The following is a 13152-nucleotide window of genomic DNA, read 5'->3' as shown; positions in this document are numbered from 1 at the left end:
ACATGTTCATTGACATTTAACTTCCATTACTGTTGTGATCAATAGCCTGTTAAACTGGAGTTTTACTCAGAGATGCAGTCCACTTACCTGTGTGGGGAGTTATCCTGGAAAACTTGCGCTAAATATGAGAATGAAAGTAAAAAGTAATTAAATTAAAACAGCCTAATAAAATAAAAATATATTGTTTTACAAAGACAAGAAAATATAAACAAAAATAATCATAATGAACCATGTTAAGACAGATCAGTGATTCAATAACATATTTTAATTTTTCAGTGTTTTAGTATAAAAAATCCCAGCATCTCCCGTTGGCTATAACTGTGGTTTTTTCCCAGAGAATCAGCTAAAGTACCAAATGTATTTACACACAATGTCATCCAGAGGGCTGAGACAACACAAAGTCCAGCCAACACTACCCCAACAAAAGAAACAGAAACAGAACAAACACTACCACCTCACCGTTCAGATTAATGCTATCAATCGAAAAATAAAAAAGAAAAAAATTAAAAACCTCACAAAACAACAGAAGAAGAGGAGGGGCTCCTAAGGAGGGCCCCCACTGTGCCCGTAGTATTTTCTTACATACTCTCTATAAAGTGATGCATAAACAATTTCTGCTTTACAATAAATTAGTTCAGGCACGTTCTCTTCTCTCCTGCAGCTGACTGTTGTTCATGTGGAAAAGATGACCATGTGACGTTTTACAGAAGACACTTGAACTCACCACAGCACACAAACACACAGAGAAAGGCGCAACCCCTTAAAAAAAGATGGTTAAAAAAAAAACACATTAGTGGAAAACTTGTGGGCAGCAGATTTTTTGGTTTCGGTATGAATGATGCACTTCAGGCATTTTAAACTTTGAAACTTCTATATAGATTTTATATAAATATGTACAAACAAAAATTAAAGAAGTCCTGTAAAAACATTCAGTAAAAAAAATAAACACACACACACACACGCAAACAAAAAAAAAAATAATGCCAAAGAGAACTTGAAGCTGACAACTCAATAAGTTACAAAAACGGTAAAAAAAGGAGGTGAAATAAAAACAGTATGCAGGTTAGTTTAGTTTGTCTCTCTGTGGAGATAGCACCAGCAGAAACACCCACACCTCCCACCATATAAATATGTGATGAACAGCTGAAAAAAAAAAAAAAAAAGGAATAAATTAGTGTCAGGCCTTGTATTTACAGGAGCTGCTGCAGCACATACACACACTGATGGACGCACTATGGCAGTGAGATTGTTGCAGCAGTCTTGCAGCACATTAAAAGAGGTCAGAGGTCAACCTCTGACACATTCATCAGGTTTAGACCCGTCATTTCGGTCCTCACAGCCCAGGTTGGATTTTTTTTTTCACCCGCTAACTGTGTTGTTTTCGTTGCATAGCTCTTGGACAAAACAAGGTGACCGTCTCAAGCTACAGTGTTTAGGACAGATGTGGCATGAAAGCAACCCGGCTCCAGTCGACAGGAAATGGTAAACATGACGAGTGTGTGCTTGTGCGTCTCTGCGGCATTCGGTTTTCGAAACAAACAACTGAAAACAAAGAAGACAGATGGATGATGGGAGGGAGGGAGTTCAGTCTGTAAGGACCGAGGCATTACTCGGCATGGGCTTGCCACAGACGCGGCTCAAGTGGTCCATGGCCTGATCGAAGGCGAGCCGCACAGCTTTTCTATGGAAGGGGGAGCACGACTCCATCAGCTTTAGTCTGTCCAGAGACGGATAGATCCCAAATGGAGCCATCTTGGATTTAGGAAGCCATTGCCTGAGGGAAGAGAAGAGAGAGGTCAGTGTGTGTTAAAGATCCAGATGTGTTTTATTTAATAACAGTTTCCTAAACAAATGTAGCCTGGTGCAAATCCTGACTAATGTGCACCTTAGTGTGGTCATAACAGTAATAGAACCACTGGAAGTAAATATAAAAAAAATCCATAAATCAGATGACAGGCTGGTGGACGAGGGTGTGGAAGTTTAAGGCCGTGGTTTGAGGTGGGCGGAGCCATCTTTAACACCACATGATGATGTCCAGAGGGTGTTTCATGTTTGAATCCTCCACAGTAGGGTCTGATACGTTTGGAACATTGATCACTAGGAGTATGAAGCACTGAGCCTTTCACAGCTGTAAACGTGGAGAAGAGACCATGATTTTTACTTTTAGCTCTCTTTAAAGGATTGACAGCCCACATGTACAGGGTGGGGAAGCAAAATTTACAATGAACATTTAGTTGTTTTTTCTCAGCAGGCACTACGTCAATTGTTTTGAAACCAAACATATATTGTTGTCATAATCATACCTAACACTATTATCCATACCTTTTCAGAAACTTTTGCCCATATGAGTAATCAGGAAAGCAAACGTCAAAGAGTGTGTGATTTGCTGAATGCACTCGTCACACCAAAGGAGATTTCAAAAATAGCTGGAGTGTCCATAAAGACTGTTTATAATGTAAAGAAGAGAACGACTATGAGCAAAACTATTACAAGAAAGTCTGGAAGATACTATTAAAGAAGAATGGGAGAAGTTGTCACCCAAATATTTGAGGAACACTTGCGCAAGTTCAGGAAGCGTGTGAAGGCAGTTACTGAGAAAGAAGGAGGACACATAGAATAAAACATTTTCTATTATGTACATTTTCTTGTGGCAAATAAATTCTCATGACTTTCAATAAACTAATTGGTCATACACTGTCTTTCAATCCCTGCCTCAAAATATTGTAAATTTTGCTTCCCCACCCCGTACATGAGGATATGGAATGTTTTAGTGACATACATTTCTGCAACTTATCTTTACCCATAAAAGCAGTTAACAGAGACCATGTGTGACTGAAGTTATTTACTCAAAACTGACTTTTTTCATCATTAGCGCCCCCTTTCTATTAACACATGAAATACAGTAATACGTTGTGCAGTCATGTCAATCAACTATGACACGGCATGGATTTAATGACTGACTATTAAAAAAAACAGAACAACAAGACCCCCTCAGCCTGAAAATCAGGCAAAGATATGATAAGAACTTGGAATGAAGTAAAGAGTTGATTTTCATTCATTTTCACCTGAATCTACTGGGTCACACACAATGGAGCGCCCCCTCCTGTACAAATGAAGGACGTTCATTCTACATTTGTTACAGGAGTTACAGTGTTTTCAGACATTTGACCTTAGAAATGTTGTTCACAAAATGGGTCAAGGTCATCCATTTCAGAACTTGTCCAAACTCTATGCATGATGTACAGATGGTAAAAAATGTTTAAGTTCCAGCTGGGGTTTTTTTCCCTACAGAGTTCAAGTGTTTACATAATGTATCACATACAGACGGACAGACATCCTGACAAGGGGGTTAAAAAAAAAAAAAAAAAAGTATATATATATATATATATATATATACACATACACACACATACATCTGACAGACTGACTATTGTAACTGACACCGTGATCAGTGATCAGCCTGAAGTTACTCCTCATTTTTTCACGTTCTCATTGATTTTCTGCTCAAGACTCTCCTCTCAGTTTTTAATTACCTGACACTACTTTCATTTAATGCAGGTAATTCTAGCAATGGTCACTTTTTCCGTTTTTTTTTTTCTCTGTGTTTCTGTCATTTCGGTCTCAGAGCATGCCCAGACCCTCACCAGCTGCGTCTGCTGTCGAAGAAGTGGACGAGGAAGAGTTTCTCTTCGGACCTGAACTGCATCCGCTCTCCGGCTCTGAGAACGTCCCGCGGCGGCCTGGGAAGATCCACCCCGCTGTGGATCCTCCGCAGTGTGGGCTCCATGATCTGTGAAGACACAAACATCAGTTGGTTGAGTGAGGCAACTTCACATTCATCGCAGTGTGTGTGGAGTAAATCCTGAGGCGACGGCGCCACAAGCCCCCAGCGACTGCACAGAGACACAAGCATGCAAAGTCCACCTCAACATGCACAGCAAGCAGTCAGCCACTAGCCAGCTGAAGCTCCACGGCTGAAAGCACAAAACATGACGGCAGAGAGGGAGAGGGTGACTGACAGTCACTCACCAGGGCAGGGAAGGAGGGATATCCACTACACTTAGCCCAAACTAGTTTAAGAGGCTCCAGAACAAATGCAGAGGTGTCTGAAGGCTTCCACACAGCTACAGGAACAACAACAGGCAGGTTAACATCACTGCAACAACACACACACACACAGCTATAGTCAGGTTAGTAACCTCACTTCAGCACAACAGACACACAATATACACACACGAAGTAGCTCAACAGAGATTTAGATAACCTAGTTTTTACCTTTTACACTTTACTCAAATTTTCCTTCCTACATATTTTCCCCCAAATTATGTTGAGTTTCTTACCTTCAGATCGGTTACTCTATTTGAGTTTTGTTCCTTTGTGTACTCTCAATGGGTTCTTGAGGTCTAAGTATAGGCTATACTCTCATTTGGCTTCTTCTATGACAAAATGAAACGTATGAATTTGAAAATGTAAAAAAAAAATACATGACACACGCACACATACAACACACACTACCAGAGTAAACACTGCATGATATTTAAAGGTACAATGTGATATTCAGTAAATCCAGGTCTTTTAAAACACTAGTGACTGTTTACTGAACTGCAGGCAGTATCCTGTGGCTCATGCCTGCATTTTTACTGGGGTTTGAGTTCCTTGGACTCCTTTTCTAAGTTAAAGATAGCTCAAGTTTCAGAGTCTCTTACATCCAGAAGTGGAAAAGGGTCCTGAATCATTAGGAGGGGAGCAGGAATAAGCCTTAAGAAATTCCTGAATAATCAGACACAAGCCTCTACCTAAAATCAGTCTACAGTTATCGTGAATATAGGAAAATATGAAAAGTGAAGGCAATCAAAATTCAAAACACAGGTGTTGTCGAGTTGTTACACATTGTACCTTTAATCAGAATGTTCAGAATTGTCTGTCCCACCGTATTAGATATCAAACAGGTGGAGCAGTAAACAGTGAACTCAAAAGGAAAACAAGAAAAGTGCTTGCTGATAGCATTAGTGTTTATTACTATGTTCAGTGACCATCAGCTGCAGACAGAAGAGTTGACGAATCAAAGCATGCCATGCCGTGTCATGCACTTTCAATCGTTGACCTTTTGTCAGGCTCCTGCTCTCCTTACCTGAAGACACCTTGGCAGCTTTGGTGAACTCTCCGTTCTCCATGCAGCTGATAAGAGAGCTTTTATCATCCACGGTGCTCCTACGAGCTGCAGCGGGCCGCCCCTTACTGCTTTTAGAAACCACATTCGTGCTGAAACAGAACCGATAATTGCAAGACTTTAGATATTTGCAAGTTATGTATTATACAAATGCAGATTTTTTTTCCCCAATTGTACACACCTGGTACCACAGAGGACATCCCCACTGGAGGAAATACTTGACTCAGATGCGCAGCGGCGTCGAGGCTCTAGAGTACGAGTAGGCATTGATGATTCCTCCTCCTCCACCACAAAACCATTCATGATTCCTGAAGAGAAAGCTAGTAACAGTAACTATTTAGCAAGAACTATTATGGTGTAATAGTGTAACTAAATACTAAAATTTAACTGGCTTAAATGCGACCAACTGATGTTTTTCTTTATGAAATGTTACATATATATACAGCAGTTACCTGTGCCTAGACGTTTAATGGGTGTCTCGTCATTATCCTCGCTGTCTGCACTGCTGCGGCGGGTTCTTTTCTTTGGCAGGAGGAGGGTCTCCAGACGAGGGATCACTACTGACAGGAAGGTTTTGGCACCCAGCGGGGGTGGTGAACCGGCAGGTGCCTCTGCTACTTTAGGTGGTTTCTGTGGACTGGCGCTTTTGGACTTACGGAAGAGAATGTTGGTCCGTCGATTGCCAGCATCAGAGGGTTCAGTGTGGAGGTCAGCATTTGGGAGCAGCTGATCTGGAAGATGCCCATTGGGGGCATCATGAGGCAGTGAGGTAGATGTGTCGATGCCGCCATCAAGCTCCATGGGAGATTCATCTACGGTGGGTGTGATGGGTTTCAAGGCGGGTGGGTCAGACACACTAGATGAACTATGGAGCTGCGGCGATGAAGGTAATGTTTCTAATGCTGGTGACAGTAAAGACTTCTCCTCCTTTGTGTGGGGCACTGCCGGAGGTTCAGGTAGTGATTTTTCCTCTGACTTGACAAGCAGAGGGCCAGGGTCCTGGGAGACAGATGGTGATGGGAGGGTCTTCTTCAGGCTTATTTCACTGCGGACCTCCATGATGGTTTTCTTTAGCAACTTGAGCCTCTTGCTGCGAGACGGGCTGTGCTTCATGGCCGTGCTTCGGTCCAACTTCTCCAACAGCTCCTTCAGCTGCTCCTCCAGAGGGGTCATCTGACGGTAGGAGGGGGTCAGCAGACGGTCCACTAATATAGAGACAGGCAGAGTCAGTCAATTATGACAGACACACTCCCACTTTAAGCAACCACACAAAAAAAGTCTAGTACAATTACAACATGAGCCATGATTTTAGTAGGAATGATCAATTTTGTACACTTTTTGACCATTTTTTTTTAAAAGAGATGATTTTTACTGGGATCTGTAACTCACGTTTGTGATATGTTTTGTGGATCAGGGATTTTTCATGAAGGATGAGCTACAACAACCTTAAGTGCAGGCAGAATTATTACCAATATTATACGAATTAACTATATTACATTGATGACTATAGTATAAAATACTGTCTATTCTCAGACCCTCTAGATTATATTTTGATGGTTCAATTACATGAACAGATTATAAGGGAAGAATAATGAATGCTCCTGATTGAACTTATGATTTTAGTTCGTAAATATAATGTGCTGAATAATGTCTTCAGGCTAATCAAAATTGTCAATAATACATTTATTCTTCAGTCTGCTTATGTAGCTCTTCAAATGCAAGACAAAAACAGACCTAAACACAGTGACGGCTAAATGACATACCGTCTTCCCAGGTAAAAGGGGGCAGAGCTTCAATCTTCGGCGCTTCGGGCAGGTGCAATCCACTGGGGAAGTCAAACCCGATCCTTTCAGCTTCCCTGCGGGCCCTTCGCAGGATGACTCCACCGTGGTCTTGCATTCGCAGCGCAGCCTTGTAGAAGAATGTGTCCTTGGCATTGTATGTCATGCAGTTTGTGATGATGAGGTTGAAATCAGCCTCAAACTCCCCCAGGCTTTGGTAGCCATGAGCATCTATACGTTTCCTCATGGTGGAGAAGTCCATAGGGGTCTTGATGTGGTCCAGATAGTCTGGAACCTGCAGGGAAAAAAAAAAAATAGGTCAAAGTCCTGGACAGCTGTCTGTTATTTTCTGCCTTAATATCTTTATCATTTCTTCACTGTCTTAAAAATGATCTGAAATCTTAAAGGGTATTATTTAATAGTTTCCTTCACTTTTTTAAAATAGACAATCTGATTCTCATAGCCACAGTGACGTACTCTGTTATTACTGCAGAGATAATAGAGCACTTGAGTTTTATTTCAGTGTGCCTAATAAACTTGACCTGACTGAGCAGACTGATGAGCAAGTACAGACCTCTTTGACGCTAACGGGCTGAGCAAAGATGCTGTATTGGTCCTTCTCTTGTAGCTGACTGAGCACAGCTCTCAGGAGGATGTTGAACGGGGTCAGCTGGGCCTCCAGGACCGACTGCTGCAGCTTCATCTAGCCGAAAAAAAAAGACCACCAGTGTTCATAAAGACAATTTTTTAAAAAACTTGATGTTTCAACTACAGGCTGTATGTAAAGACTGACACAGTCACAGCTCCTCATTAAGGAAGACAAAACATCTCACTCTTCCCCTGGAGGATGGATGCAGTATAGGTCAAAAAACTGCACCTTACAATTCTACGATAGTTTTTCCAACAGATCTCAAGATGCAGAATTCTGTTTAAAAATAAAAACAAAACAGAATTGCATAACAGCTTGTTTGTTCCAAGTTATTTACTGTAATAAAAAGATGACTGGCAGCTTCAATAAGTATTATAATAATAATAACAATAATAATAATAATAATGGATTGGCTTTATATAGTGCTTTTCTAGACACCTAAAGCGCTTCACATTATCGACCCATTATTCATTCGCTCTCACAGTCACACTCTGGTGGTGGTAAACTACATTTGTAGCCACAGCTGCCCTGGGACAGGCTGACAGAAACGTGGCCCTTTGACCCTTTGACTACCACCAAACATTCATACACCAGTGTGGGTGGCACTGGAGGCAGGGAGGGTGAAGTGTTTTGCCCAAGGACACAACAGACTGACAAGGACAGAGCAGGATTCGAACCGCCAACCCTTCGGTTATTGGACGACCCGCTCTACCACCTGAGCCACAGCCGCCCCCACAACTATTCATTGTTTCCAATACATCAATCGTCATACAGAAGTGGGTTAAATTTTACATTGCAGAAGGAGGTGGTGATTCAGTGTTCATCTTTATATACACGGTACAGACATAAAGAAAATGTGAACAATGACTTACAGTGTTGTTCAAGATGTCCCTTGAAAACCACAACACAATAAGTAAGATCTTGATGCCTCTTTTTTTTTTTTTTTTTTTTTTTTAATGATAGCTCTTTTATCACCTCGCTCCATGTTTATTGTCTCTGAACTGAAATTTGAAAAAAAAAAAGACAAGTAACAATAAATGAATCTACCTCCTCCCTTTTCAGCTTCTCCCTCTTCCTGATGAGCTCCAGGAGTAGGCGGGCTCTCTCTAGGTCATGGCGGAGGCGATGCCATTCCTTAAGTTGCTCCTTTAGCGCCTGGTTTGTCTCTGCTCGGTGCTCCTGCAAAAAACAAACCATTTCCATGAATGGGATTTAACAGATGATTCCTAACTGTTTAAAGCTGCAGTCTACAAACACCTCTGACCATCTGATTGGATTTTGGTGGCTGGGGGTTGGACTGTAGCCGTCGGATAAGTGGCACATTGTTCCTAGACTGCCTCTTCAGCACCCAGTAGCTTAGTACCCGCTCGACAAACGGGCGTTTCCTCTGGACTGCCACCTGGTTCAGGATGGTGTTGAAACTAAATTGCAGGCATAGAAACAGACGAAGATGTCAGTTAATAAACACTTTATTTATTATTATTCAGAAGTAGTTGATGAACTGTGTAAGTCTTGGTTGACTGCCTACCTTGAAGCAGTGATACTTGGTCCAGAGTTAGTTGGGGTTTCAGGTTCTGGCTCTGGTTCTGGCTCAACTCGTTTGGTCTTTTTCTTTGCCCACCCTTTTGCCCGGGCCTTTGCTCTCTTTTCATTCCTTTTGTGGCAGGCTCCATTTTTTGGATGTGGTTCCTCATAGATATTAAGTGGCCGGCGGTCACATCCTTCTGGCGTGTGGGCACAGCAATAGGCCGTCTTTTTCACAGAAAAGGTGGTGCCACCTGACTCAGTCACCTCTTTTACAGGGTCCATTTTCATGTAGAGGCCAGCCTTCTGGGCACAGCTGACATGAAAGGCTGTGTAACAGTTGATCTTGTCACACTGGATACATGCACCAATGCCCTTCTCCTTACACAGGTAACAGGTGAGCCTCCAGCGTGCAGGTGGGATGTTACTGACGCCATCAATCGGCTCAATAAAAACCGTATCAGAGAAGCCAACCTCTGGCACCCACAGGGCACACGCCACATGGCCCCAGCGGTCATCATCCGTCTTCTTCAGGGCTCCACCACGATTTGGACAGAAGACACACTCGGCAGGCCGTGATGGACACTGTAGACAATGGCGGCACAGCCACTGACCCTCAGGGATGTATGGCACACCGTAACACTCCTGGTGAACTGCAATGTTACATGAGTCACAGAAGAGGATGATGTTGCTATCTGCTCCATCTCCATCCATGCAGATGCAACAAACAGCATCCTCATCCACCAACGACTGCAGGTCACTCCGGCCTAACGTGGCCAAGTATGACTCCTTCTCGAAGCGATCCATGAGGAATTCAAAAAGGTTGTGCGACACTTGGCTAATGCCCTCACTCTTCCTCTTTTCATTCATGAATTCCAGCCAAGCGAAGTCCTCCTCATCCATGTCGTACTCCACCTCCTCATCCAGTTCTTCTGCTGTCCTTTCAGTATATTTGTAGTATGCCACTGGCCTCTTCGGCACCACCGGCAGATTGTACTCAACCGTCCTGACTTTTGGCTCCAGCAGACCACTTGCATTCCCATGGGTGCCAGTGGCACCTTGAGAGGCTATGAGTGCTGCATTCTTTTTCTGTTGGTTGTTTTTGAGGCGCACAGAGCGCACCAGGACCTGCTGGGGTTTTTCATTGTTCTCCTTGTTGCTGTTGCATTCCATAATCTCCTGAGCTGTGGGGTCATCATCGGTGATAACATCCAGCTTGTCATAGATGCTGATTCGGTGCACACGTCCATCCACCTCCAGCTCCACCATGCGCTGAGCCTGCGCATACGTCAATGTCTCCCGGTTTGGTGACGGCTTGATGGGTGAAGACTCTCGCTTCAAGACTGTCGGGCGTTGTTGTCGACCTTTTTTCCTCATATTCAAACCGTTAGGACCCTAAAGACCAAACAAATGATAAAATCGTGCAAATGGGCTGAGTAGCTTAAGAACAGCACTAACTATTACAATAATGCAACCACCAGGAGATAAAGCAGAGTATACTGAAGTAGACATGCTGTTCAATAAGTAACAGATTTGAGCCTCAAAGCAGTCTTGCAGGAACAGTGTTAGCCAGTTAATGTGTTTACATAAAGGCTTTAGAACACCTCCAGCCTTTCAGCTATACTAAAACACAACACTTTGTATCATTGTAATGACTCAGGCACATGTGTCAATCCATTCTATTCAAATGACATTATTTACTTATGCCATTACTAAACTTTAGAAAATAAACAGTATTCAATTCAATGTTAATTATTACAATCATGTATTGACAGTTTAACCAGTCTGTTTGATGAACACAGTCACTGAATTGAATTCTGTGTTTGTGCAGAAGGAAATATAAATCAGATCAGGAGAATTTATGACTATGTTAAGCAGATCAGGCTGCAACTGTGACCAACCTGCTTTGAATAAAGCCTCTTGTAGGTACCAATTTGAAAAATGTAGTACTAGCTAACTGCTGACTTAGGCTTTAAATTCGCAGCATCCCTGATCTCATTGTCATATTTTAATGACATCAAAATTCCAAATGTAACCTTCCAGGAACATGAAGCATTGCTTTAAGGGGGAAGCCCCAGTGACTGGAGCGCTCATGTATGAGCTGGACATGCTGCTGTTCTGTTGCTGTAATGTAATGCACAGGGGGCGGAAATAGAACACTGACTGTAATCATGCTTGATGGATGAATGAGAGAAATGTTTCGGGTGCAGCACAGCCACATGACTACCCTGAGTGTCCAGCTGCCATCAGACGGGCTGCAGCCACTGAGAGCTGCACTACATCGGCTAACAACAGTTTTAAGTCCAAGTGTTTCCCTCTGAATGAACGGTGTGTGCTAGTCATGGCTAGCGTTAGCTCGGCTTAACCGAACTACAGCGTTAAAATTAGAGATTAATCGGGCCTGCTTTAGCGACTTTTAGCAACCATGGGCCTGGTGCCTGACTAGACGGCCCGGTGGTGCCCCCTCTTCAGCCACCGGCCTCTCTGGTGGCCCGTTAAACGCATTAGGACACTCCGTCCACAAACCTGGCTAACATTAGCCTGTTAGCCTTAAACCCCACTGGGGGAGGAAATATGGCGACCAACACAACAAGAAACTGACTCGATAGAAAAAGTTGGTCGTTCTTCAGAGCAGACCGGGTCACCTTTGAGGTCAAAAGCGTCCATATTGTAAGGAACAAATATTTAAATGAGTGGCCAAACTGAGGAAGGACTTACCTAGGTGTTTTCCAGAAATCAGCTTATAAAAACAGGAGCAATGGCGGCGCGGCCTGCGGAGCACAGCGGCAGCTAATTCCACATTCAGTCAGCTCCTCCAATGGCCGCGGCTCGCACTGAACGAACCGTGTGAAATCTGAAAGTGACCGACGGGTATCCAGGGCGACGGAGGCGGTTTAAGGTGTTATACTTCAGCTAGGGTGAATATCGACCGATACGAGGGTTCAGAGGTTGATAGAAGTAGCAGACCTCGGCGGCTGCCCGAGCTTCTCTTCCCCCAACAACAATGCAGTTGAGAGTCGTTATGACGTGACGTCACCGCGTACAAACGAAAACCAGGAAGCCAGTGTAAATTATCAATGATCACACCACAGTGTAGAGCTCCGTCCAACAAAAACGCATGAAGGCTTTACTATGACGATCTTTAACGCGTCCTTCTGTACTCTGCACACCTAGTAACCTACTGGGCTGGACTGGAAGGTTAGGCTATTACTGAGTGAAAAGAATGTTAACATAATAACTGGATGCAAAACTGTTAAGCCATTGAATATATTAGGAATTCATTTTACATCAGTGCGATATTCAGAAAACACAGCCATCCTACCGGTATTACACCGTATTTAATGAATATGTTCACCTCCCTAAAATAAGTCCTTTTTGACAAGAATGACTTACTGCCTGAATCATCAAATACTCGATTTCTCGTTTCCCGAAAACATGGGGGAAAATTACAAAGGCAGTTACTGTACGAAGGTGACCATATGTTAACACGAAATAGGAGTCACCTTGTTTGGCAGTCATGAACTTTTAACCAGAAGTTAATGTCAAGTGTTCCTTCATTCTTTTTTGCGCTCTGTTGTCCAAGTGAATTATGTGGCATTATCTAGTGCGTTATGATTTTTTAAGGGACATTACATGCGCGGAACTTCACCATTCTTTGTACTTGCGCCAGAAGTGGTGAAACTGGTGTATTTGCCTCAACCAGTGAGCCAGTGAATTTAATTGTTAATCTGACAATACAGAAAAAAATGTAATGGGCAATTTAGCGTGAAAACAATAGGACCAGGCCCCAGTCTGTTCATCAGCTGGTCTGCCTGATGCACAGATGAGTTAGATCCTGTCACCAGGTCTGGAATCTGGATCTTCATGACGTTAATAATGAATGAAGTTGCTGCTGCTGTGCCAGGTGCAAACATACACACATATGCTGAGTTATGGCTTCTTCATTATAAGCTCAGAGAGGATAAAAACTTCACCAGATGGCGTTTCAAGAACACCCTGGATGACTAGTGGTTACCACTGGTGAATAC

General features: G+C 43.0%; 1 protein-coding gene across 3 annotated transcripts; it reads right to left on the bottom strand.

Moving 5' to 3' along the window:
- Positions 1–243: 243 nt before the first annotated feature.
- LOC115420565 (bromodomain-containing protein 1-like) lies at positions 244–12151 on the bottom strand. 3 transcript variants are annotated; one of them, XM_030135913.1, is made up of 12 exons: positions 11843–12151; positions 9129–10519; positions 8865–9021; positions 8648–8779; positions 7526–7654; positions 6934–7246; positions 5623–6375; positions 5352–5478; positions 5132–5262; positions 4030–4124; positions 3645–3790; positions 244–1774 (listed from the first exon to the last, which is right to left on the bottom strand). In XM_030135913.1, the coding sequence occupies exons 2-12, from the start codon at positions 10499–10501 to the stop codon at positions 1585–1587; spliced, it is 3546 nt and encodes a 1181-aa protein (XP_029991773.1). In that variant the 5' UTR covers positions 10502–10519; positions 11843–12151; the 3' UTR covers positions 244–1584. The 3 variants fall into 3 exon arrangements, with proteins under 3 accessions (XP_029991773.1, XP_029991774.1, XP_029991775.1); XM_030135914.1 differs by lacking the exon at positions 4030–4124 and having other exon boundaries at positions 1622–1774; positions 5352–5490; XM_030135915.1 differs by lacking the exon at positions 4030–4124 and having other exon boundaries at positions 1622–1774.
- Between the last annotated feature and the right edge of the window lie 1001 nt (positions 12152–13152).

Source organism: Sphaeramia orbicularis, chromosome 6 (genome assembly GCF_902148855.1).
Source record: "Sphaeramia orbicularis chromosome 6, fSphaOr1.1, whole genome shotgun sequence".
NCBI lineage: Eukaryota > Metazoa > Chordata > Actinopteri > Kurtiformes > Apogonidae > Sphaeramia > Sphaeramia orbicularis.
This window is presented reverse-complemented; position numbering and strand designations above follow the sequence as displayed.